This window comes from Phyllostomus hastatus, unplaced genomic scaffold, assembly GCF_019186645.2.
Source record: "Phyllostomus hastatus isolate PE091 unplaced genomic scaffold, TTU_PhHast_1.1 phas_contig_244, whole genome shotgun sequence".
NCBI classification, from domain to species: domain Eukaryota; kingdom Metazoa; phylum Chordata; class Mammalia; order Chiroptera; family Phyllostomidae; genus Phyllostomus; species Phyllostomus hastatus.
The window spans coordinates 3,620,378-3,633,603 of NW_025333796.1; the positions used below are offsets into that span (position 1 = coordinate 3,620,378).

A 13,226-nucleotide genomic window follows, 5' to 3' on the forward strand; every position below is an offset into this window, starting at 1 on the left:
ATACACGCACCTTTCTCCATTCATCCCCTTCCACGGTCACCTAACTCGCTAAAAATACTCATGGCAACAGTTGTGAGATGCCCGTGGCGCAGTTTCTTGTTAAATGTTGAGCCTGTGCTTATTTTACAGAGTTTATTAATGACGGTTCATTCATTGTGACTTACTGACTAGTGGTGGTGGGATTTCTTCTCTTACAGAACGGTGAACACAGAAAGCAAGGTGGAGGCTCAAAGAGAGACGGGACTGGCGGCCAGTAAGGGACCCGCGTTCTTTGGGTGATCATTGCGTGCCACACGCAGACACTGTAGCCGGCTTTCCGCTGGGCCCAATGAGAGCCGGTGAGCGGCAGTGAGCAGTGACTGTGCTTCACTGGCGCCCCACACAGCCCTGCAGACCGCGTCTCAAGTGCACCCGAGGGCTCGGGGCTGGTTTCAGAGTGTCCGTCCGCTTTGTATTTGCTCACACAAAATCAGAAAGTCAGAGCTCGCGCCGGGGGCATGCTCGTTGGTCAGGCAGACCAGCCCTGGAGCGTGGAGCGTCTGCAGGGGCTGGGGGTCCGTGTGTGCACTGAACACACGCTTGCCCCCAGGCCCCCAGCCCCGGGCCCACGGGAGCAGTGAGGCCCCGTGGGAGTTAGAGTGCGGGTGCCGGCACCCGGCTGCAGGGAGGGCCTGTTCGCCTTTCTCTGGGGGCCCTTCAGGGCCTGCTCTTCACTGAAAAATACCTGCTCTGTGTGGGTTTCGTGAAGGTCACAGAGTAGAGTTTGTGTATCAGCCATCTTGTATATAAGCTCTGGATTTTCATTTGCCCTTTGTGGCAGCCATATTTGGTCATTTTTCTTTTTTACATTGCATTTTTTAAAAATATATTTTATTGACTATATTATTACAGTTGTCCCATTTTCCCCCTTCACTCTCCTTTGCCCTGCACACCCCCTCCCACCCACATTCCCCCCCTTTAGTTCATGTCTGTGGGTTGTGTATATAAGTTCTCTGGCTTCTACATTTCCTCTACTATGCTTACCCTCCCCCTTTCTCTTTTCTACCTGCCATCTATGCTACTTATTCTCTGTACCTTTTCCCCCCTCTCCTCCTCCCACTCCCCTGTTGCTAACCCTCCATGGGATCTCCATTTCTGCGGTTCTGTTCCTGTTCTAGTTGTTTGCTTAGTTTCTTTTTTTGTTTTAGGTGTGGTTGTTAATAATTGTGAGTTTGCTGTCATTTTACTATACACGTTTTTTATCATCTTTTTCTTAGATAAGTCCCTTTAACATTTCATATAATAAGGGCTTGGTGATGATGAACTCCTTTACCTTGACCTTATCTGGGAAGCACTTTCTTTATCTGCCCTTCCATTCTAAATGAAAGCTTTGCTAGAGAGAGCAATCTTGGATATAGGTCCTTGCCTTTCATGACTTGGAATACTTCTTTCCAGCCCCTCCTTGCCTGCAAGGTCTCTTTTGAGAAATCAGCTGACAGTCTGATGGGAACTCCTTTGTAGGTGACTGTCTCCTTGTCTCTTGCAGCTTCTAGGATTCTCTCCATTTTAATCTTGGCTAATGTAATTATGATGTGCCTTGGTGTGTTCCTCCTTGGGTCCAAATTCTTTGGGACTCTCTGAGCTTCCTGGACTTCCTAGAAGTCTATTTCCTTTGCTAGATTGAGGAAGTTCTCCTTTATTATTTGTTCAAATAACTTTTCCACTTGTTTCTCTTCCTATTTCCCTTCTGGTACCCCTATAATTCAGATGTTGGGATGTTTAAAGATGTCCTGGAGGTTCCTAAGCCTCTCCTCATTTTTTTGAATTCTTGTTTCTTCATTCTTTTCTGTTTGGTTGTTTCTTTCTTCCTTCTGGTCCACACCGTTGATTTGAGTCCCAGTTTTCTTCCCATCACTATTGGTTCCCTGTGCATTTTCCTTCATTTCACTTAGTGTAGCCTTCATTTTTTCTTTTCATCTAGTTTGCGACCAAAATCAACCAATTCTGTGAGCATCCTGATCACCAGTGCTTTGAACTGTGCATCTGATAGGTTGCCTATCTCTTGCTCACTTAGATGTATTGGCTCTGGAGCTTTGGTCTGTTCTTCCATTTGAGTCTTTTTTTTTAGTGTCTGGTTGCACCTGTTACATATGAGGGGTGGAGCCTTAGGTGTTCACCAGGACGGGCAACCCAGTTGTTGGGTTGTGACGCTGTATGTGGGGGTGGGTTCCGAGAGGGAATAATGGCGCTTGCTCCGCTCTCATATTTTAGTCCCTTCCCCTGCTTCCCACAAGCAAATAGGGCCCCTCTGGTGCTGGTTCCCGGGTGGGTGGGCTTGTGTACGTTCTAGGACCCCGTGGGTCTCTCCAGTGAACTCTCCTGTGAAGCGGGAAGTCTCTCCTGGCACCTCAGCCCCCACAAGTGTTTCCAGGCCGTGCTTTTAGGCTTTATTTCCTGGCGCTGGGGCCCTGGGTTGCACAGTCTGTCTTGCTGCCTGTTTTTGCCTGGTTCATCTGCGCATGAATGTGTGTCTGCGGTCAGCCAGTGGCCTTGTGCGCCCCACTGGGTCTGCCCACTGCGACCCCCCTCTGCCAGCCACCGACTCTGCCCCTCCTACTGGTCTGGATGAATGGTTGTCAGACTTCCGTACAGTTCACTTTTCTGTCAGATCTGGTTAGTTTTTAGTTTCTGAATTTTTGTTGTCCTTAATTTTGGTTGTGCAAGGAGGCACAATGTGTCTACCTACGCCTCCATCTTGGCCGGAAGTCTGGTCATTTCTTTTCACATTAGGAAAACTCGGGCTAAATGCCTTGTCCAAATTCTTGCAACTTTGAACAAAGCTAGCACTGAGCCCCAGTGGGTGGGGACAAACCCCCGGCCTTTGCACGCTGCTGACGAGCCGGAACGCACGGGCGCCGTGCTCAGCCCGGTGTCCTGGACCCCATGCTGCACCGGAGGCCGTGAGTAGCTGCCAGCAGTGGAGAGTCTGCTTGACATTTCGAAAGCCTTAATTTTAGGTCCCAACCAACACGGAGCACATGATTAAAAAAATAGAACATTTTAAGATCAGTCTTTCTTTTGGAAATGCAAATATTACACTAAACATAAAATAACATCTGGGATTGATAACGAAGCTGGAGGAGTTTTCTAACTCTCACAAGGGTGCAGACTCGCACTTGCATCTGTGGAAACAGAGTCTTCTCGCCACTGGAGGAGCCCTGCGCCCTGGGTCGCTTGTAGACGGCGGAGCACGAGCAAGGCCCGCGTGCTCGCAGCTCACCAGGCACGCTGCGGGGGTCTGCCCCTCGCAGCAGCTCTGAACCTCGCCGGATGTCATGAGTCTGCACTGACGTGTGAAATGTTCTGGGTTTTGAGGGTTTACTTAATGTTAACTTTGGTTTTGACCGTGTTTTCTCCCCAGGCACGCAGAGACCGCGGTGAGGAACGGTGGGAGAGAGAAGGAGGTGAGGAGGAAGGTGAGGACCACTCTCCCCGGGCCACTCCAGGCCACTCTCCCCGGGCGGTGAGGCCGGCCGGCCGGCCGATGTTTGCCTGGGGCAGGCCTCGTGTGCAGGCGGTGAGGCTGGGGGCTGAGTCCAGGAGGCTCGGAGGAGACGCTCCGGACTCAGAGACACTGAGAGTAGGAAGGTGGACGAGAAGCCATCAGACAGCAGCTGTCCCAGAGCACGAGTGGCTGGGCCGGGGGGACATTGCGTGATGACGCAGACGCTGGCTCACGGGAAGTGGGGCAGAAGGACTGACGGCACGACCGGGAGGACCGGGGGATGCAGTGCAGCGTTTCGTTGTGACGCAGGCAGCTCAGGTGGACGTGTGAACCACCGAACCGGTCTCAGGCGGAAGTGGCAAGTCTGGGCCGGCCTGTGGTGAGGGAGGAATCGCGTCAGTGTTGGAGGTCTTCCCGGAGAGGAGCCCAGGCCAGGCGACCGCGCGGCAGGGCCACCTGACGTGCTGCGCGCTCTGAGCCTCGAGGCCAGGAAGCGACCTCGAGTGACAGACAGGGGGTGTCGGGACAGAGGGTGTCAGTCTGGGCGCCGGGCGTGGCGTGTGCGCGGCGAGGAGCGGGGACCGCGCCGCCCCCAGGCCTCGCGTTTGCGGCAGCTCCCACTCGTCCCTGGAGTGGTCTTCGCCGAGACTGACTGTCTGGAACCCTGGCAGCGGGGAGCCGGGGTCTCGTCACCGAACCCCTTTTCTGTTTTTTTTCTGTGTTGCGAATAATGTGGCGGGTTTCGGCCTCTGTCACATCCGAAGGAGAATTTTCTCCCTGATGGTCCTCTGAGTCCCGGGACCTGTAACATGTGTGCCATCTTTTTACGTGTCTCTTCATTTCCCACATGTACACACACACACACACACACACACGGTTCCACATAACCTAGGCGGTGGCAGGGCGTGGAGGCCGCCTGGTGCGCCCTGACGGGCCTGGCGCACGAGTGTGTGCGTGTGTCTGCCCGGGCAGTGCGGACACGGGGTGCTGGGGGGCGGGGCGCCCGCTACAGTGGGAGAGGCCACACCAGAGTGTGGAACTTACTTGTGAACCAGTTTTTCTCTGCAGCCATCAGAATTAGAGAAGTTTCTGAGAAAGGGTATGTTTATTAAACTGTTTCCTCTTTTTGGTCATACTTACAAGTTAGCAAACGCTTAAAGAATTTGAAGGCACGTTGTTAGTTTTGTAAATACAATTTTAAGTTAGTAACTTACTATGAATCTCAGAAAACCTATATCTTCTCAATGTATTTGCAAGATTCAAATTTGTGATTGATATTTTTTGTTCTGTGTTTGACTTTTACCTCTAGGAAATTGAAAAGGAAGACATTGACTTAGAAAATGTTGGAGCCGGTGGCTATACGGCCAGTTTTGAAGATGATTTTGAAGTATGTATGAGCATTAAAATTTTTCTTGGCTCAAAATAATCTGTTCCTAAACTCAGCCTAAGTCCAGTAACATAGAGCTTTTCTCTCTCCTTCCGTGTGGTCTCGGTCCGTCGCCCGAGGAAGTCTGCCGCACGCCCAGCGGTGCACGCCGGCGTGGTGTGACGAGCGAGGCTGTGATCAGACCTGTCACGTTAGGTGCACGGCCGGCACGCATGCACATGTGTGCACGTGTGTGTGTGCACTCGCACATGTGCAGAGCGTGAGCACATACTTGGCAGGAGGAGAGGTGCCGTGACGGTTTGGGGGCGCTCAGCGTGTGCAGCCGTGTGGGGCGGTCCGTTTGCGGAGGGACGGACGCCGCGTGTCCCCGGACTCGGGAAGCAGCAGCGCCGCGGTCAGCAGCCGTGCCCCGGGCCGTGACGAGGGCTGCCTAGGCTGCTCACTCTTACTTTTACATTTGAACACTTTCAAGAGTGGTTTGTTGAGGTGGTACTGGTTAGCGACATGACACAAATTTCAGGGGACAGGGCTGTCCTTTGACGTCTGTCTGTGTGTCTGTCTCTGGCCCCCCCCGCCCCTCCCCTCCTCCCCTCCCCTCCGGCGGACACCGTTCTGTTCCGTGGTGCGGTCTGGGAGTGCGTTTCTCTGTGTGTTAAGCCGTTTGTCCCTTTCTCGTTTTACAGTCCCCTCGTGAGTGACAGCGCGTGGTTTCCGTCCTTTTTGTCACTCCCCTCACTCCGCAGGGCACTGTCCAGAGCCGCCAGCGCCAGCGTGTCGCCGTCTCTGGGCTGAGCGCACCCTGGTGCGTCCGCTCGGCGGACAGGGACGGGCACCTTCCCCACCGGGCCCCCCGCCGGCGAGCACAGGGCGCCTGTGCGTTCATGTAGGTCTGCTGGCACTTTCTGGGTGAACCACCAGAAGTGGGATTGCTGGGTGACACAGTGACTCTACTCTCAGTTTTCTGAGGAGCCTCCACACCGTTCTCTGCAGTGGCCGTCCCAGCTCCCGTTCCCAGTGACGGCGCACAGGGCGCCCCCTCCTCCCGTCCTCGCCAGCACCTGCCGCCGGCTGTCTCTTCGGTGACGGCGGCCCTGACTGGTGGGAGGCGTGTCCCACTGTGGTCTCGACTGGCAGCTCTCTGACGACGGTGACGGTGACGGTGGCGCTGCGCGTCCTCTCCCGTGACCGCTGGCCGTCTGCGTGTCTCCGTCGGAAAGGCGTCTGTCCAGGTCCTCTGCCCGTTTCTTGGGCAGACTGTTCTGTTGTCGTTGCTGAGTCACGTGAGTTCAGTGCGTGGTCGGGGGTGAGCCCCTTGTTGGAAGCACCACCTGGAAAGGTCGCTGGTGCGTCTCTGTTGATAAGTACCGTGTCTTCTGGGCGGATTGCTCCCCTCCTCGGTGGAAACTGTCTGTCTCTGTCCTCTGTTGCCCTTTCTGTCTCGGTTTGTGTTGTCTGACGGGGGTACAGCTGCCCCTGCTTCTCTCCAGGCACCGGGCGCTCGGGCGTCCCCCTCCAGCCCTGCTCTCGGGGCCGTGCTTGTCCTCGGGGCTCTGCTGGGCCCCGCGCAGGCGGCCTGGAGCAGCTGGTCCTGTGCTCCAGTCCGTGAGCCCAGCCGTGCACGTCCACGGGGCCACTGGCACATGGACGCGCCGTGGCCATCCCGTCTTGTTCTTGGGTTGCCCTGTGCCTCGTTGCTCCTTTTCTCTCTCGCTTCTGTCTGCTGTTTCAGGTCGGTGGTTTCCGGCGACGATTTTCTTCATTCTTCTCTGTTAATGACGGGGTCCCGGCTCTGGGTGTTTGCTTTGTGGCTGCCGTGAGGTCGGCGTGGAATGTCTCGTAGATGAAGCGGTCCCCGACTCCTGAGAGCGCCGTCCTTCTCCCGCACGAGCCCAGCCCTTCCCCGCCCCTGCTCACGCCGTGTGGTGTGTTCGTTATCCAGCTGCAGGGGCTGGAGCTGTTCTTAGTGCTTTCCTTCTTCAACCTGTGTGTGTAGTTGGTTAGCGCCCTGTTCTGAAACAGAGTTGCAGTTTCTTGCTTTGTCTGCTTGTCATTCTTGCTTAGAGCCGCGTGTCCCTCTGCCCCTCTGGCCCAGGCGGAAGAGCCCCTTGCACACTTCCTGGGATGCGGGTTGTGTGGTGCCGACCTCCCCCCCCCCCCCCCGTGCGTCCGGGAGGCCTGTACTTTGCTGTCACAGCGAGAGGGTTCGTTGCTTCTGGCCGCTGGCTTCTCCCTTCCAGCATTTTGAATGTGTCGTTCCACTGTCTTCCCACCTGTAGCGTTTCCTCTGAGAAACACAGCGGCAGCTGATGGGGTTCCCTGGGGGTTGCTGTCTTTCTCCCTGGCTGCCTTGAGAATTCTTTACAATAAACTTTTGACAGTCTTAATACAAAGTGCTTTGGAGAAGGTCTTTGCCCTGAGACGGTTAGGGGTTCTGTCAGCCCCTCGTCCCGGGACGCACGCCGCCCTCGCCCCTGGGGTCCGACGGCTCTGGCAGGCTCTTACTTCTCTCCTCGGCCCTCTCTCCTTTCACCCGAGTCTGTTCTAGGTTCCCTCTTCCGTGCGGTCTGCCCTGTGTCCACTGCTCTCTCTGCGTTCTTTATCTCGTGCACCGGGTTCTCCAGCTCCAGGGCTGGTCTGCTTCCTCGTGACGGTTTCCGTCTCCCTGGCTGGCCCAGCTCTCCGTTTGTGCGCCGTTCCGCAGCTCCCTGGGCTTGCTCTCTGAGTTCTCGCGCCCCTCGTCCAACCGCTTCCTGGCGGCCATCCTGGATTCCGCCACTGAAATCACAGCCTTCCGTGGCTGTCAGTCCGTTCTGCAGGCACGTCGGTGCCTGTCTGCGTTGCCTGCTGCCTTGGCTGTGGCTCTGCGCTTAAGTCAGCCCTAGCCCGCGGTGACCAGGGGACTTTCTTTTGTTTTCCACTAGATGGTGCTGTGCCACACATTGTGGTTTTCTCCCACCTGTGTACCTGCCCCTGCCTGTGTGTGTTGGGGGGCGGGGGTCACTGCAGTCATGAAAATTAGCACTGGGTGACTGGGGTGGTGGGTGTCCTTGCTGTGTCCGGGCTGCCTCGGTCTCGGGGCACTGCCGCTGTGGTGGGGGGACATGGTGGGTTGGGGTTTGCGAGCCCCTGTACTCTTCCCGTGTTCCTTATGGCTGCTGGCACCCTGCGCCGTAGCCAAGGCCTTCGGTGAGTCTCCACTGCAGTGGGTGTGGGGGTGTCGTGGGGGGGGCCCGATGATTGGGCAGCGGCCCTGCTTCTGCCCCTCCCACCCTCTACCGGCTGTGGTGTGGAGGGCGCACCCCGACCCTCCACCGCTGCCGCAGAAACCGGGGCCACAACCGCCAATAGACTGCACCTTCGGACACTCCCTGTCCTTCCCCATCCCGCCTGCCCTGCACATTCTGGGTGCCCACCTGCAGGCGAAGGGTGCACGGCTCTCTGAGGGGTGTTTGCGAGGGGAGCAGGGGCCTTGGCTGGACTGTAGATGTCCAGCTTGTAATTTAGCGAGAGAGAGGGGTCTTCTTACTCCACCACGATGCTGATAATGACAGTCTGTTTTCTCTAAAGTCAGTTCTTTTTTTTTAAGATTTTATTTATTTATGTTTTAGACGGGGGGGAGAGGAGGAAGACAAAAAGAGATGGAAACATCAATGTGTGGCTGCCCCTCACGTGCCCCCTACCGGGGACCTGGCCTGCAACCCAGGCACATGCCCTGACTGGGAATCGAACTGGTGACCCTTTGGTTCGCAGGCCGGCGCTCAGTCCACTGAGCCACCCCAGCCAGGGCAAAAGTCAGTTCCTCTCAGAGTCCCCAGAAACCTTGTTGCTGTCTGTAGGACTACGAAGACGACTTTGAGGTTTGTGACGGAGACGACGACGACGACGACGACGGGACTGATGGGCCGGAATCGAGAGGGAAGACGGAGGAGCTCCCTCCGGCCAGAAGGAGGGAGATACAGGACGTCCAGGACGCCATCGACGCCGAGAACGAGCGGGTGGGCGAGCTGGCCTCGCGGCTGAAGCACGGCAGGATGGAGCCCGAGAGGGACCCCGAGACGAGTACGTGGACGCCGGGCCCTGCGGTCAGGGGGCCACTCGCTGGCGTGTGAGGGTCGCCTGCCGGGGGGGGCTCGGTGGCCTTTCCGTGCGTGGGGGGTGGGGGGTGGGGGTTTGCGACCGAGGGCAGCCGTGAGTGGCGGCCGTCGCAGGCGTGTCTCCCCTGTGCCGCCGGCCTGCCCGTCGGCAGCACGGCTCTTGTCGTCATCGTCGTCTGTTTTTTAAGTTGGCCGCTTTTAACGGGAGGGAGAGGGGAGCACCGGTTTGTCGTTCCACCCACCCACACGTCCCGTCCCTCGGGGGACTCCCTCTCTCTGTGTGCCCTGACGGGGGCGGGCCCGGCCTTGGCCCAGCGGAGCTCCCGTGCGGGGCCGCCGGCTGCCGTGTCCTGTGACAGCACCGCCCTGCGGTTCCCGCAAAGGAGGCTCAGCAGCACCGGCGGGACCCGGGGCCAGTGTGGCAGGTGAAAGGCTGAAGAACAGGGGTTTTCTGGATGAAACTAGAAATGGGTCTCGCTCAGAAACTCTTGGCATCTGGCTTTGGTAACGTTACTTACAAGAGTAGTTGAGTAAATATTTTTAAATCACACGAAGGGAAGAACTATGATTCTGATATAAAAACTGCCACAAGACGCCCATTAGGGGAGTATTAAAATCACTGTTGGATAATGTGCTACTGTAAGTCCTGTGGTGAAATAGATCAGGGTCACGATACGGTTGGTTGTGACCAGCAGTTACCGCGCACGATGTGGCGGCCCGGGGAGGGTCCGCCAGAGGGCCGGTCCCTGTGCCTGCGCGGGGGCACCCGGGCCGAGCTGCAGCATGCCAGCGCACAGAGCGGGCTCTGGACGTGGAGCTGAAGCGTGCCCTTGCAGCCCGGAGTGGCTGTCCTGGTGGCGGTGGTGTCCAGCAGGGTCCCCTCCGGAACCCCCCACAGTGGAGCAGGCGGGGTGGGCGGGGGACGCGCTCCCACCCTGCTGAGGAGTCGGCAGGTTTCATCCCTGAGTTCCTGGTTCCCTGAGCAGACCTGAAGAACCTTTTTTGTGTCTCCTGTCCTACACTGTTCTGGGTGTTATAGCCTTCCATAGCTCGACTGACAAGAATGGAGGACCTGCATTAAGACGTGATTTTTGTGTTTTCATTTTCACTTGAGGAACTCACCTGCTCTGGTCACCGGCGGCATGTCCGGTGGAGCCAGCCTTGCCGGCCCAGCGGTCGTGGCTGCTGCAGGGGGCGCAGGGGCCTTGGTGGTCCCGGCTCTGCCACGTGCTGGCTGCGTGGCCTGCCCACAAAACAAGGGTGAGGCATGCCTCAGGGCTGTTGTGAGGGCTGAGTAAACAAGCTGGTACTTGCAAAGTGCCTGAAGGACCGTCAGGCACACGGGCCGTCGTCCCTAAACACGCTTCTGACTGCGTGCTCTTGACTTTTAGTTTTTGTTTGAAAGAAATGCTTCAGTTTCACAAAAAAAAATTTTTTTGTGCAGATGCAAATGGTTCGTCTTCCAGAGCCCCTGTCTGTGGGATATTTGTGGATTTTGCAACCGCCTCACACCGTCAAAAGAGTCGGACTCAGGCCCTGAAGCAAAAGTAGGTGTCCTGGGAGATTTTTGGAAGGTATTATGAAGCTTTCATGTCTTTTCCTTCAACTTACTTTTTAAAATAGACTTCATTTGTCTCACTACCGACTGCACGCTCTTTGATCTGCACCGCGTGTGTCTGCACCGGGCTGTCCAGTCAACAGAGCAGGGCTGTGCTGCTCAGCACCCAGGTCCGCGCGAGCCTGGACTCGCCCGCGCCACCGAGGCAGAGCCCCGAGGCCAAGGTGGCTGGGCGTGGGCCCAAGGTGTGCTGGGCGTGGGTGGGCCCGAGGTGTGCTGGGCGTGGGCCCGAGGAGTGCTGGGCGTGGGTGGGCCCGAGGGGTGCTGGGCGTGATGCATTAACTGCGGAGAGATGGGGGGGCGGGGTAGAGACCCGCACTGGAGTGCGTGCAGGCCGGTGCCGAAGGCGGCGGAGAGGGAGACGGACAAGAGAGCACAGGTGGCGCAGGTGGTCTTCCCAGGGACAGGAGAGAGGAGAGAGAGAGGTCCTGAGACTAAAAGCAAGTAAGTTTCTATAAGGTGCTTGCCTCCCTAAACTTGACGGAATTTAAAGGTAATTGGTCAGTTGGGAAAATGTGCTCGCGGAGCGGCAGAGGGTTACAATTCCTACCTCGTCGGCTGTTTTTGTAATTTAGTGAGTCAGCACAGCTCGGGGTCAGGAGAGAACATGGGCAGAGGGCGATTCCGGCTGGAGACCCAGGCGGGAAAACAGAGGCCGTGGGAGCACCGGTAGAAGGGGCGACGCAGGGGTGACCGCATGGTGCTGGGAGGCTGCGGGGCTCAGAGGGGGCAGGGACTCCCCGCCGGCCGGCATCCCCGAGCCCGAGGGGCAGGGAAGCCACGTGCTCGCCCCCACCAGCGGCCCCAGCCCCCACCCTAGGGCCTGGAGGTCAGGGAGTGCAGGAGGATGCGAGTCTTGCACGTGGTCAGGGAGGTGGGTGTTCCGACAGCGGTGAGGTGAGTCGCCCTCTCCCGGGAGAGGCGACGTTTAAACACTGATAACACGCGAGTGTCGGCGGGAGTGCAGAGGAAAAGCTTGCTTACGAGGTGCTGGCTCGGCCAGGGGGCGGGGCTGGCGCGGCTGCGTGGGGGACTGAGGTGTCTGTGGGACCGAAGGGCGTGCCTCGTGTCCCGAGGGCCGGGCCGGGCCGGGGGTGAGGCCCCACAGGAGACCTCAGCGCTTCCTTCAGGGTGGACGTGACCAGGCGGGAATGTTTGTCGACGTGTCCAGGGTAACCGTGAAAGGATGACGCAGAAATTTCATGACTAGTGAGCCGGGATAGAAGAGTTCACAGGGTGGGCCAGACGGTGGTCCGCAAGGAGAGACGAAGGTCCTGGCACGGAGGGCAACGGGAGGGCGGGGGTCCGGCCGGGACCTGCTGGGCTCCGCGGTGCGTGTTCACTCGCACCCAGCATGTCCCCGCTGAGCCGCCGGCAGCCTCTGCGACTCACGGGAAACACCGCGTGGGGAAACCGGCGGTGCCACAGGCCGAGCGGAGAGACAGAGCCAGGAGCCATGTGTCTGTCATGGCGGCTGCGGCCGACGCTGCGGAACGAGACCTGCGGTGCGTGCTTCTTTCCAGAGACAAACCTGCCACGTCGGGACCCGGAGAGGCTGGAAAAAGTGGAGAAGTACTCCAGCCAGACACTAACAAAAATAATGCCGACGGCACTAATGACCTTTCGCACCGAAGAGCACTGGAAAGCAAGAGGATTACGAGAAAGTCGCTTCAGAACAATACCAGGGTCGGCCCCACAGAGGAGGCCCGCGGTCCGGCCCTGCGCACCCGAGCTGGGGCCACGGAGGAGCGAGGCCGCACCTCATGGCACCACCAGCGCGGGGGCGCACGCAGACACGGCGGGGTCCGGGGCAGCTCGCTCTCGGGAGCCGAGAGACATCGGAAACACAGCCTTGAACAGCGCGGTGAACAAGCTACGCCCGACACTCACGGGCACTGAACCTGCAGCTGCAGTCCCTCTGCTGTTTGGGAGAATCCCAGGACGGCTCCTCGAAGAGATGGTGCGCTCCGGACATGGGATTGAAAAGATACAGAGGATGTTTTCTGACCAGAGTGGAATTAAGCTAGAAAGCAGCAATTAAAACACAACTAGGAGCTGCCCAAGATTTTGAAAAATAAGTAGCGTACTTCTGAAACAAACCGTGGGCCCGAGGAGATGCCCGATGGCATTTAGAGCCGTCAACGGTGGTCGTGGAAACCGGCCTCGGCGACCGGCGGCGCAGCAAGAGCCCTTCCAAGACCTCGGGGGAGGCGGAGGCTGCACCGGCAGAGGCTGCACCGTGCATCTGTCTGCGCCCCCCGGAAGAAACAGGAAGGAAGATGAAGGAACGGGATAGGGGAAGAGAAGGGCACAATTCCGTAAAACGGAAAGCGGCCAAATTCAGCAAAGCCCAAATGAACGCTGTGAAAACTTGTATAAAATGTGTACCCCCAGGAAGTCTGGCGGGACACAGCCCGTGTCCGTGACAACACCCATGACAGGGCGGCCGGCTGGCCGGCTGCGCGTGCCGTGTGCCGTGTGGTGGGAGGCGCACGCAGGGGTGGCGGCCGTGGGTGGAGGCCCTGCGCGCGTGGGGGAGGAGCCTGCCGCCTGAGCCCCAAGCGGGCGGGAGCCCCGCGCACGACCACCGGAGCCGCCAGGGCGCCGCCCACCTGGCAGCAGGTGACAGTGAAGGTCAGCCCG

The 13,226-nt window shown here is 58.0% G+C and overlaps 1 protein-coding gene across 2 annotated transcripts in view; it reads left to right on the top strand.

Annotated features, from left to right (window-relative positions):
- Positions 1-13,226, top strand: part of DYNC2I1 (dynein 2 intermediate chain 1) — a 37,097-nt gene that overhangs the window by 8,816 nt on the left and 15,055 nt on the right. For both annotated transcript variants that reach the window (XM_045837855.1, XM_045837856.1), the window contains exons 6-10: positions 198-253; positions 3,401-3,455; positions 4,794-4,871; positions 8,708-8,930; positions 10,410-10,512. In XM_045837855.1, coding sequence (XP_045693811.1) covers positions 198-253; positions 3,401-3,455; positions 4,794-4,871; positions 8,708-8,930; positions 10,410-10,512 — 515 coding nt within the window. The remainder of the gene's footprint in view (positions 1-197; positions 254-3,400; positions 3,456-4,793; positions 4,872-8,707; positions 8,931-10,409; positions 10,513-13,226) is intronic.